This window comes from Papaver somniferum, chromosome 5 (genome assembly GCF_003573695.1).
Source record: "Papaver somniferum cultivar HN1 chromosome 5, ASM357369v1, whole genome shotgun sequence".
Taxonomy (NCBI): Eukaryota; Viridiplantae; Streptophyta; class Magnoliopsida; order Ranunculales; family Papaveraceae; genus Papaver; species Papaver somniferum.
The window spans coordinates 206,940,661-206,953,920 of NC_039362.1; the positions used below are offsets into that span (position 1 = coordinate 206,940,661).

The 13,260-nt window shown below is 36.5% G+C and overlaps 2 protein-coding genes across 2 annotated transcripts; one reads left to right on the forward strand and one right to left on the reverse strand.

The window, feature by feature from the left end:
* Positions 1-239: 239 nt before the first annotated feature.
* Positions 240-6,441, forward strand: LOC113280638. Its single transcript, XM_026529239.1, has 6 exons — positions 240-289; positions 843-886; positions 1,973-2,029; positions 3,518-4,391; positions 5,314-5,370; positions 6,042-6,441. Exons 1-4 carry the CDS (start codon positions 240-242, stop codon positions 4,381-4,383), a joined length of 1,017 nt encoding a protein of 338 aa, XP_026385024.1. The 3' UTR covers positions 4,384-4,391; positions 5,314-5,370; positions 6,042-6,441.
* A 2,191-nt stretch (positions 6,442-8,632) lies between these two features.
* Positions 8,633-12,230, reverse strand: LOC113284434. Its single transcript, XM_026533892.1, has 4 exons — positions 11,974-12,230; positions 11,530-11,857; positions 10,280-10,396; positions 8,633-9,946 (listed from the first exon to the last, which is right to left on the reverse strand). Exons 1-4 carry the CDS (start codon positions 11,985-11,987, stop codon positions 8,966-8,968), a joined length of 1,440 nt encoding a protein of 479 aa, XP_026389677.1. The 5' UTR covers positions 11,988-12,230; the 3' UTR covers positions 8,633-8,965.
* Positions 12,231-13,260: the final 1,030 nt, after the last annotated feature.

Sequence of the window (13,260 nt, forward strand, 5' to 3'; positions counted from 1 at the left end):
CTGCAGATACACAAGTATACCACCAAGACTCCAAGACGCATAGGTTGCTTAATAATTCACTATTTGGGAAAGAATGAAAATCAACTTTAAGAAAAATAGAGAGAAAACATATGTTAACTAGGGAAAATTTACCAAACTTAAGCCCAGAGCTATAAGTCCAATAAATATAGTTACTATAACAAGCATCCAATATTCCCATAAACAAAAACCAGACCCGAGCACGAGTGACAAAGTAGTAAATGAAAATAGATAGAGACGAGGGAGAGTTACTGGCAGGTGGCCAAGAAAGGTTATTTTGTTTGTCTTTAAATAACTCTGGCGTTCGGATCTCTGAATCCAATCTGACTCGTACTAAGTCAGCAATCAGAATGTTTGGTTTGTAAATCCGGTAAGCTCTGCCTCGGCATCTAAGTCAGTCCTAACTCCCGACTTGGGCCCTATAGAGTCCGGCATGAAAACCGAATGTCATGGCTCAACTCCTGACTCGCTAGAACTGACAAAAATGCCCTCGACGCATATCAAAATAATTCTTCTTGGTTTGTTTTGTCGAGAGCAGATATGGGAGAACCAAACCTTAAACCCTAGATCTCTTCTTAACTGATCTCCTATCTCTCTCAACCAACAAATCCAATCATTCTATCTCCATCATCACTTTCAACTCAACTCTCCATCTGTTTCAAATTATCTAAGCTTCTTTTAGAAGAATCATCATCTTCAGGTATGATTTCAAAATCGATTAGTTCTTCGTCCGTATCTTTTATTTCATTTTCATATGTTTTTTTTGTGATTTTGGAACATGTTTTTTTTTAATTCTAATTTGAGTTCTTAATTGGCTTCAAAAGGGAAGGAAATAAGGAAGAGGGAAGAAGGTTAAAGTTTTGTGAAGGTATAATAATTCATTCCATGTCGTTTTCTTTTAGAGCCAGGGGTTTCCTATGCTCATGCTCTGTATTCGATGGATGTTTTTTAGCATTTGGATGGTGTTTGTGAAAATGCCAAAGAGAGAAGTATGATCATTAAGCATGATAGAATGTCATCTCATACGGATTTTTTTTCAATATGGATTGTTGTTCCACATTGTCTTCTTCTAGATAAAACCAATTAAAAAGAGACAAACTATGTCATCAATATATCTATTTAGTTTTACTGTTAGATTTGAATCGAATATTTAGGGAATATGCCAAAAATCATGTAAAAACACTACAGTAGTAGGTATTTGAACCTTACCACCATTTTTTTGTTTGGATTGTACTGAAATTGATAAAAAAAATGTTTAAAGTTGAACACATGGCTAGCTATCATGCGTTTGATACCCCACATTACCTAGAGCAAATCGAAAGGTGATTCTGCATACTGTTCATAGGTACCTGTGAAAAATGCATCTGTGCTCATATGAGTTATGTTTTCTTTAGTCGTCATGATTGATCTGTTACCAATCATAGGAATGTCCGATCCGCCTCATTCTTGGGAATATTGGATTTTTGTTCGATTAACCTAAGACTAGAAGAAGTATGATCATTAGCAGACAGGGATTTTTCCATCTCGTTCTGTTCCTTTTTTGTACCTTTAACTCTTAGTTTTTTTCCGGTTCTGCGCTCGGCAGTATAGTTTGTTGGATTCTTTTTTCGCAAGTCAAAGCGGAAGGACGTAACATACAACACATGAGTGTTGATGCCTATAGTCGTAAAGATGTGATTGTGCAGAATTGATTTTTCCCCTTTTTATTCATCTATAGATATTTTGTAGGTTATCCAGCTCAATGTATGCCAATCTGTGACTTGGTATTTTGCTGCAAAGAACATCCAATTTAAACTAGGGATACAAATTGCATTTAGGTAGATCGACATAAGTCTTTTCTCCATTCCTGCTGTATATGGAGTAGTGATCATTGCATTTACTTTTCACGCTCAAAAATTCTTTTCTTCATTCCTGCTTTATATGGACTAGTGATCATTACTTTTGCATGGTGCAGGTAGCAACATTAGCTCAGTAGGCAGACAGTTCTTGCCATCACTGGATTCTAAAGCAGGTACTACTCTTTCAATTTGGTTTCCAACTGGACTTTATTTTTAATATCTGCACATTCTTGACCTTGTTCTTACTTGGACCTAGATTTATTTCATATGACGGAAACACCTTTCGTACGGTTCAATTTGAGAAGGTGTATGATTACATCCATGTAGCCGTATAAACTGTGTTGTATTTGTGGTAACTGTGGTTCTGTGATGTTTAATTATACACTTTGATTACTGTTGCCAATTTTGGAAATTAGCATGAAATCATTCTTAACATTTCAGGGAAGAAGCATTGGTAGTAGATCTATCTCTTTGATTCATTTTGGCCATATTCTGTTAGTTAAGCGATCTGTGGATATATATATATATGTAGAGTCCAATCCAACTCTGCATGCCCCATTGAATAATGAATTAGATATTTATTATTTTATGTGCTCTACTACGTACCATACGTTGAATCAAAATGCTTAGCTTATATATGTTTAGAGCCTGGAAATTGTGAATATTACTTGAATATGTGAAGGTTTGTCAGAAATATATAGGAACCGTCTTGTATTTTGCTCATTGAAGTTTAGACACACATTAGATGAGAAAGATAGAACATTGCTTAATGGTTGTGCTGTATTAACAATTTTAGTGGCAGTCAAGTGGTTTGGGAAGATTAGTTTGTCTTATGTATATATATTTGAATTTCAAGTGGTATATTCATTCAAAACTATGCACCGACTACCCAGCGTCAGTTAGTTTTTTTGCGAATTATTGAGATATTTGTGATGGTGGTCTAGTGCTACACCACAGGAATGTACTAACTCGTGAAATGATAATTAGCTTGGTTTACTCCACAAACTGTGTGCTATGAAGTTGTAAGAGAGTAGATAGTTGGATAATGTCATGCTGGGTGTTGGATAATCTATGAATATTAGTTATTTCTTGAGGATTTAAGTGGTTGTGTAAGTCTAAATGTCAGACTTACAAGTTCTGAATTTATACAAGCTCGGTAGACTAAACCAGGGATATGACATCTGCCAGACTCTTTAATCTTTCTTAGGGCCTTGGTTCTAGCTTGGGACCTAAGCATAAGACTAAGGTCTGGTCGAATTGGAAACAAGTCAGGAATATATGTTAGACTTGGAAAATTCAGTGTCAGGTGTCCTAAAAATGGGCAGCTTAATTCCATGTTTAGATGAGTGATGTATGGGAGTTTGTCCTGTTACATCATTCTGAAGCGTATGCCGCTGAAATAGGTGTTTGGAGTTTGTCTCCTGTTATTGGTGTATGAGATCAGTTTAGGTCAATCTTAGCATATATATACAAATGTTACACCTATTGGGTTGATATCACTGGTTCTTTGAGTTTATTTGTTTGGAAATCCTCTTATGGTTGATAAATAGATTAAAGTTGTATTGTGGTACATCTCTTGTTACATTATCATGTTTTTGTCACATAAAGGGTTAGGTATGAAATGTTGAATATTTTTCTTTCTATGATGTTTATGCATGTAGATGGCACACTTAAATCTATTGGAAACTCTTTTGTTCCAATTGTGGATCCCGAGTTGACAGACTTTTGTGCTCTACCTCCGGATTATGCAATGTATCCTAAATTGTACGTCTTTGGGGAAGCACGAAAACTGGATCAATCCATGTTGGTGTTGTTAGAAGCATTAGGACTCACAGAAATTCAGTTACTTGCGAAAAGATCTCGGCGGGTGTATTACAATGACAGATTGGACGATTTTATTGATATATGCATTGACGGGTCTTTCCGGAACAGAAATTGGGCAGGTGGAAGAGGTGGTTATGGTGGTGTGTTCTTCAACTCCGACGGCAAGATCATAGCTGTATTTTGGGGAAGATCTCTTCGCTTGAAAGACAATAATTTCCATGAAGTTGAAGCGGTGGATTTGGCAATGCAATATGCAGAAGAACTTCAACTCCCTAAGATCCGTATTAGATGTGACAACCAGTCGATGTGTAATGAGATTTTTAACAAGCTTGAGCAAAAGGAAACTGGGAATAATGGCTTTCAAGACGTCGAAAGGAGATCGGCGACAAGAAATACGATCAAACACATTGTTGAGTTACGTGAAAGGAATTGGCCGGGTCGTAACTTTGAAATTCTTCAGATTCCAAGGGAATGCAATTATTCTGCTGATTTCTTATCTCGGGTAGAGAAGGTTGGTGGAGGTCACAGACACAGGGTGACGAATGAAGATGATCCTTTCAGTGGTCTTGCTTTTGGAGAGTCCTTGGCACTCTTAGTTGCAAGAACAGTTCAAGGATATTTCCTGAAGTTTTGGGGTGCTTATGCATTTCTTAAAGAGAAAAGGGATGCTGTAGCAGCGGCCGCAGGGAGGTTGCTTCGCTAGTCCTTCAGGTTTTCTTCTAACTGAACGCTATTTTTTTCTTTTAGCAGGAAAGTAAATTAAGAAACTCAAGAGTTTATATGGCTCATGTCCTCTAGTAATTAAACATTAATATTACTAGAAGGAGATTCAATGCCTCCAGTTTTGGTAATATTGTGATATGAGCCATCGGTATTTATAATAAAAGCACCACTAGGAGGAGGTTACCAGTGTACATAATTCCTGTTTTCTCTTGTCACAGATCTAGTATTAGTCACGGTCCTAGCATTTTGGTTAGCCAAGAATTTCTTGTAGCTGTTTGTAATAATATCTGGAGATGGGAGTACTGCCTTGGAAAAAAAAATGCATCTTGCTGTCAAGATACACCAGGCAACAATTGCTCTGTTAACCAGTTCTTTTTCAGTTGTTTGATTCCGGAAAAGAATGCCAAACCAGCTACAAATTCAGTCTTCTAGATTGATTTTTGATATTTCACTGTATTTAAGATGCTCGTGTCCGGCAACACAAAAAGTAACTCTTATGCCTATAGGTTTAGGATGCACCTACACAGTAGTTAATGAGATGTGGCCATATACTGTCTCGATTGTAATTCCCTCTTGGTGCAATTTGGTCTTAGAAAGGACGCACTACGCAGGGGCTGGTTATTGTTTCTAAGCACATGAAATGAAGCAAATGGTAGTAAGTAACATATTTCGTGGTACATGAATGCTTTTTAACAGTCAAACTGTCAATTATTTATGTTTATTTTCACTTGTAAATCTCCAGAGTTGAAGATTTCAGGAAATGTTAGTCATTTATGTTCATTTTCACTTGTTAGGATACTAATTCTTAATATTCTCATTAGCCGGTCATTTGTGTGCTAATTTTTTATTCTACACTATTCTGCTTGATCATACAGCTAATTTTTTCACTTTGTGCTGAGTAACACGGAAGGTACAAGAGAAGGCTGGCACAATGGATAGAGGACAACAGAAGAGGGTTTCTTCTGAGGTATATTTGACTGCAACAGTTTAAATACTCCAGTAATCCTTATGTATTTGCTTTTATGGTTATTGAAGTGCATGACTTCTGCTATGCATGTAGATTGTGTCTTGTACTGTATTTAATTATTACGGTCGTTATTGGACACTTTTGGTAAGACCAACACATAAATTATATAAAAGCATATATATATATGAAAAAGAACTCACCCCCAAGCCCATTTGAGATTATTCTGTAAGTCACCTGTTGTTACTCCTAGTCTTGTAATGAGAAGATTATACGAAGGGACAAAAGAGTACAGTTTGAAAATGCAGACAGAATCTACTTTAGGATCCAATTGTGGCTAAGTGATCATACTATTGTCAGCTCAAGAGGTCTTGCTCAAGTCTTAGATTGATGTTGTCATTAGCCTGTCATCCTAAAGAAGCAAACCAGACAGTTTTAGAGAAACTGCATTCCATGATAATATGAGAAGAAGTCTCAACCTGCTGAGACCAAAGAGGCCAAGTAGCATCCAGATTACGAATGACATTGACTAGCTTATCTCTAGTAGGAAGCATGTTCTTGATGCATTACCACAAGAATTGTCTTATTCTGAAACCTGATATTTTCATTTTTGTTCTTACTTGAGATATGAATTTGGTTTGTTTTGTGCCCCAAAATAATCATTGTGACTGCAGGTAAAATCTTGGTAACTAATGAGGTATTAAATGTAGGAGATTCTTCATCAACATTAAAAGTCCTAGTATAGCCTGATGAAGATTTTAACAAAACATAGTGGATTGTGCATAAAGGATTCCTGGGTTTTTAGTTTTCTCACGGATGTGATACTTTCTCAAAGTCTTCTTTTTGACAACTTACTGTAAATTCGCATTCCCTTCGAGCTGTTTTGTGATGTCTTCTGTTATTTTTTTTTCCCTTGCACCGATCTTCTGAACCTGTTTTGTGGTGTCTTTGACACTACCAAACTCTTTAGCAGTTGTGCTAATATGTAGGATAACATTAACATTGCTAATGTGGGCAACTATTGACCTTGCCAGAAATCAATCGCTGGTGACTAATTTTTCTTCTTTACAATCACTAGCTGAGTCCAAACTTTAAGCCCCGTAAAAGACTTTCTTTGTGGAAACACACACGAAGTGTTCATTCCTTTCTTATGGAAACTAGGTATGACACATGTGCCTGGAGGTAGCCACTTCGCGATTATTGATGAGCTGTCTTTTTCGACTTTTTCCTTTTTTTTCTTCTGCCCTGGACCTACGGGGCTGGAACTCGATAGTTGACCCGTGATTTCAATTGCAACAAGTAATTTCCTTCAGCCAATTTTATGCGGCAGATTCTTGTTATGCAACTCTATGGTTATGGATAAATGTACCTTGGAGATTCTTCCACCAGAGCCGAGAACAACTTCAGATGGCTTCGGAACTTTCTATTTTGATTCAAGGATATCCTCCTGCCGTGGGATGATCAGGATTTTCCATCTTCTGCCACTCAAACCCTGAGGGTTGGGAAACCTGACATGTATAAAAATGATTAAAGTAAGCAGGAGCTTGAAGAATGTCAGACAAGTCAACAAAGAACATACTAGAATTTTACCTGTATATTACTATTCCTTCTTATTATAATCTTCAATGAAGTGGTTCACGACAGTTACTGGTACAATGTAACCAACATTCTCTGCATTCTCCTTCAATTAAGGGACTAAAAGGAAAAATTCACCCACCCACCCCCTCAATCAATCTGCAAGGTAACTCAGATATGAAAAGCATCATCAGGACAACTCACCTGGATATAACAACTAAAGAAAACAGTTGGATCCCAAATTGATGACCTGCAATCCCGATACTCAGTGGACCCATGTCATAAGACAAGATTCCCATGCGTGATACAACACCAGTGGCAGAAATTACCAATTGGATAACCAACAACAGCGACTTCATTTTGGAGTGCTGGGGAGAACCCAAATTCAACAGGTACCTTCCTAGATTCATCAGTTTTGGCTGTTCAGCACTGTCATTGAATCCCCAAGAGAAAATAATGGTTCAGTTACTTCAGTATGATTTGCAACTCTTCTTTAGCTTTGTTTCTGTTTTGTTGCTATCTTTGTTCGCTCTTTGTCAATTGTATTCTCCCGCGCACGGCTTGTGTACCTTTTAATCTATTCTCTTTGATCGATCAAAAGAAAAAAAAAAAACTTCAGTATGAATATGGTTTCTTGAGTGTACCGAGGAACCGCATGAAGTATAAACCTAAGCCATTTGGTTCGGAAACATTCAGCGGAGAAGGTGCTTCTGTACTGAACTCTCAGACTGATTCTTTGACTGTTCCCATTCTCGTTATCCAATCAAATCTTCCATTGATATATTTCTGTAGAGCAACAATAACTGCAATTCGGTCGGTGATCATCATCATTCTTTACCCAAGCAGCCATCTCCTTCAGAAAATGTTGTTCAGCCTTGTATAGCCAGGATTCATCAAAGGAGAGGATATCCAGAGCGCAATGGACTAGCCTATGAGAGAAAACAATTTGGACGTACGGTGCAGGTAACCTTGGTATGGGAAGAAGCGGGATGTTAAAATCCAAGTGTTTTCGATTCATGGTAAGACAGAAGCAGATGTAACAATTTGGCAAAAACATCGAATGTTCTTAGCAACCTTATCCTGGGAAGAACTAGACTTGAGATTATGCTTATTGCTTGAACTTGAACCTCAATCCACATCTTTCTCGTGTTGTTGAGTCTGGGAGGAGTACCTTTATTATTAAAACTGGCCACCCATTTTGATTTCAAAGCTGAAAAAAGGTTGAATCCTACAACCTTCACGAAATAAGGTGAAGACTGAAGATTTCAATTGAGCCCCCACCCCCTATGCTTATACATTCTATACCATTGCAAGATAAGGATTTTAGTGTACCTTAAAACCATAAAACAAGAGAGTTAATATGGTCAGTGGTGAACATCTTGTTTGGGCAAAATGAATATGACAAAACGCCACCTAATATATCACTATCTGGAAAAAATCTTTTCATGCAGCTTCAAAGCTACAAGCAAGGATTTCCAACCTCCATTGCATCTTTGAACCACTCATCATCCCTGGCACTTCAACTGCATGACAAGGCAGTGCTTCAACAGGCAACTGCAGACTAGAACAAATGTTTGTACTATTCACAAGAACAAGCTAAGATGGCACTGCAAATGAAATTTATTTTAGTGGCCAGAAGCTAAAAATCAGAAACGTGTACTTCTCTGGAGGATCTGTTAGACTTCATCAGTGCATTCCATTTGATTGATAGACTATTTCATTAGGAAAGGAAAAGTTACTATACAGAAGACAATTAGCCAATTACAGACTCGACAAAATAATATAATATAAAAGCATAACTAACAGACTCGACACACTAGTCCCAGCTGTAACAAGTATAACAAAATATGGAAGATTGTCTAACCAACCATTAACCAACTTAAAAATACAGGACCATTAACCAACTTAAAAATACAGAATCGATAAACTAGTAAAAGCAAGATGGGAGCAGTGCAGAAGCTTGCTTTGAAAATGAAGAAAAGTTGGTGAATGCAATCCTTCAATGAAGATGTCAGCCACCTGCTTACCAAAACAACGACAACGAAAATACATTTGATCCATGCTCTCCACTTGCTTCACTGAATAGAATTTCCCGTAGTTCAGGATGACGCTGCAGATCACCTGATTTCATATCTATCTCCCCCTTGTTTTCATCCCGTTTTGCCAGATACGATGCTGATCTAGTGTTAAAACTGCTTTGGCACATAACAGAGACATTCGATCTACCTAGTCGACGCAGTTGATCCATTACTTGAATAAGGAGAAGGTAAATCTTCTCTACCTCTGTCTCGTTCATTTCTACATCTTGACAAAAGTAAACACATCTTCTAACACATCTCTCGCAGCGTTTTTCTACTGCTTTTAGGCCCTTAGGATCACAATGACATTGATTCTCGTAAGTTTGACAGCTCATAACCAGAAATCCTATATCTGTTTGTGTTGTAAAAATCCTAAAATACTCTAAGTTTAACTCAATTGCAAGCTCTAAGCCTTTGTTCACTCCCTGAAGCTCATGATAAAATGACGAAACCTGACTTTCATTATCACAAATATATTCTGAATAGGCAGCAAGAGGGTAGCCACGAAACTCACGAATGATAACCCCAAAACCTGCTTTCCCTACCTCTGTCTCATAAAAACCACTAACATTTATATAAAAGGGATACTTATGGAATTGAGAAAACTCTATAAGCTTATCAACATTATGCGTACCACACTGCTCAATCCATCTCTTCTTCTTACTCTCAATGTACTCATGTATAATAAACGGCCTCATCTTTTCTGCAATGTTCTCCACAATGCCCTTGACAAGTGTCTCGAGAGTAGTCCTGTCAGCAGCCTCAACCTGAGAAAGTTGATCTCGCGGACCGAAAACAAGTTGTTTGACAAGGATCTCAAGAATAGCCTTGTCTGCAGTCTCAGTATGGCAGTGTGAATATTCTTGCTGACCCAAAAGAAGCTTTCGACGCTTGTGACGGTCTGTCAGCTCATTCTCTTTAGCAACCTGAGACGATGTTTATCAATACTTTAGTAGAAAAAAGAACAGCAAATGTAAAAAGTCACGATGATAAACAAACAATAAACACCACTATCCCACTGTTCTTCGGATTCTACCATGACATATGCTTGTTACTTTATGCAGTCATTCACATAAATCAAATAGATAGCATCTTAATAAACAAAGATAAAGATCTTGAACCCTGACATATCTAAGCCTACTGCACATGAAGTGAACTAATAGATATACTTATACATAATTACCATTTACCCCACATGAGAGAACTATCTTGGCCATCTAAGATTTCATAAGTATGATTCACCACCAAGGGTTACTTACATAGGAAGCTGCTGCTTGTTTAATCAAGGAATATTTGATTTTCTCCTTGATAAAACCTACAAGGATATCACCAATACATTTAACATCCCCACGATCCCTATACCAAGGTCCTTCAGTCTGCAAACGAGATTGCACCATTACAATTTAGCAGAGAAAAATAGATTCCATTAACCAAAATATTAACGCACATCAATTGGTGAACCAAAACACAAGCTGTGCTGCAACGGTACAGATACGGTATCGGATACAAGATACCAATACGCTACTATGATGCACCAACTTGAAAAACTAAAATACGGCGATACAGCATACTCAATACTGATCAGTAGATTAACATAAATATATTATATATAAGATAGAAACTTCACAAAATACATACATGTGTTTGCATGATTAAAATATAATTTGTATGATTAACCTCACTGAAGATAGAAAAAGTTTGGATAAGAAGGAAGAAAGTCTAGAGCAAGATCAGTGGACAGATTCGGAACTAATATTTTGTCACAATAGTTAAAACTTCTCATAGAATCTAGTAAAATATCTGAGTTTTCTAATATTTAGTCAAATTTTTTCTAACTGAGTTGTATCTTGAAGTATTGGAGTATTAATACGCGTATCCGTGTAAATACGTATCGATACGGCTGATATTTTTTTTAGGCGTATCGTTGTAACACAGAACACAAGTAAATACTTTGCAGTGTTTCTGGGTTATGCACACTAAGACCACCAAAACAAAGAGAACAACAGAATAGGCTGATAGCAAACCAAGTGTCTAAGCGCTACAAAAGCCTGCTAGTTTTAACATAAACATAAATCTGAGACAAGTATATTTAACCTTTTCGCAGTTCCAAAGAACACGATTCACCTAGGTAATTACTAATTACACTACCACAATATTCAAGTTTAAACTTCATTATAATAAAAGAACTACACCAACAGTTAAGATGGTCAAGTCCAGAAATCTTTGCTAATCAGAGATCACAATATAAACATATAGTAGAAGTTTGGTATCTTATATTACCAATACACCAATTATTTACTACCACCATCATGTAAGAGCACTACCTTGGCATGGACCGATCTTTCATGTTATAACTACCATTAACCACGTAGTGCATCAAAAAAAACTACCATTAACCACATGCCATAATCAAATCCATACACTGTGTCCCACTAAAACATGCCGAAATGACTTCTAACTAAAACAAGAAATTGTTAAGTAAAATATTAACTAAAACAAGATTACTCACATCAGAGTCTTCATCTTCATCAACAAGCATAGACTCATTGCCATTTTCATTTTCATCTATGAGAACAAGCATAGACTCATCGCCATGGTCATCCACTACAAACTCAGGATCAGGTTTATCCTCCATAGAATCAGAACTAGGTTTTTCCTCCGTAGAATCAGAATCATGTTTCTCCTCCGTATGGTCAGAATCATGTTTCTCCTCGGTAGAATCAGAATCAAGTTTTTCCTCTACAGAATCAGATTCAGGCTCTATCTCTTCAAACACAAAGTCGGGTAGGTTACGGAAAAATTCAATAAAATAGGAAGTGACATCCGCCCTGATGATACTGTAAATTCAAAAAAGAAACAAAAACACACAGAAAATTAATAATAAAACGAAACAAACAACACAAGCCGATGTACAATTTCCCTTGTTAAAAGATTAAAATAAAACTGTATATACCTCATGGATGCCATTAGAAATGAAACTCCTCCTCCTCCTACCCACAACTAGGTTGGTAACAGTGAAAAAAGTAAAAACCCTAAGTTTATTATGGATTTCGACTGATAATCGCGATGAATTTTTTAGGTTAAAATCTGGAAGCGAAGAGAAACGGGGGTGATGTTTGTTGAACGAGTGAATAGAGAGGAAACGAAAATGTGCAGTAGGGTTAAAGGATTACAAGCTCCTCTTTCCTCTCATCATCTTCTGCCCACGCGTCGCTCACAAGTCACGACTACTTAACCCCGACCTCTTTTCTCATTTTTCTTTTCAATCTTTTGTTCATTTTACTGCTACGGTAAATCGTGTTTTCTATTTGGCATCAAAAAAAAAAAAAAAAAACTGTAATTTTTACAAAATTTTCATTTAAAAATAACAAATACTCCATCCGTCCCTCTATTAAGTGACCTATTTGATTTTAGAGTTTGTCCCCCTAATAAGTGATATATATCACTAAACAAAGAAATATTTCTAAAATTATCCTTTTAGTTAATTATAAAAAAATATAAGAAATATGCATAATTTGATAGGCATGTTTATATTCGTTACGTAGGTGTTTTAAAATGCTTTTCAATGGTATGAAGTTTGCGAACATCCGTGGAGAAGTTTGAGAGATAAATCATTTCTAAATTTCACTAGTTATTATCCATAAGGGTATAATTGTAAAAAATACTTAAAAGTACTATTTTCCTTGCTTGCCTTAAAAAATTGTGCAAACTTAAACTAGGTCACTTAACAGTGGAACGGAGGGAATATATTTTACATAAAGTCAATACAGTACTTTATTTTGTTGTTCCAATATCAGTTTAGGTCACAAGAATCGAAATTGTTGAACTTATATAGTTGTCAGGGTATACCATCGTCTATTTTGACGAATTTTTATGTTTACTTTTAGTAGTAATCTTCCTGGGACGAATATCCCCACGAATTTTCATCTATGAAAATAACATTCGTACGGTCAGTATGATATTCATCCCAAAATCTTGACGACTAGTTGACGGTTATGATTAGTTGTCAAGTTATGAAAATCTAAATCATGTCCACTAAGAACAATCAAATACTTGTTTTTCCTATGTTTCGTTTTGAAAACCTAACTTTTCGACTAGTTTATGGTTTTGTCACTCTGATATATTTCGACACTGACGACCAACAACTGCCAAAATGCAATGTTTTATGTGTTCATTCTTGTTATCGATCGTCATGTTTGTGAAACCTTGACGACTAAGTTCATAAGATAGTTAGTCATCA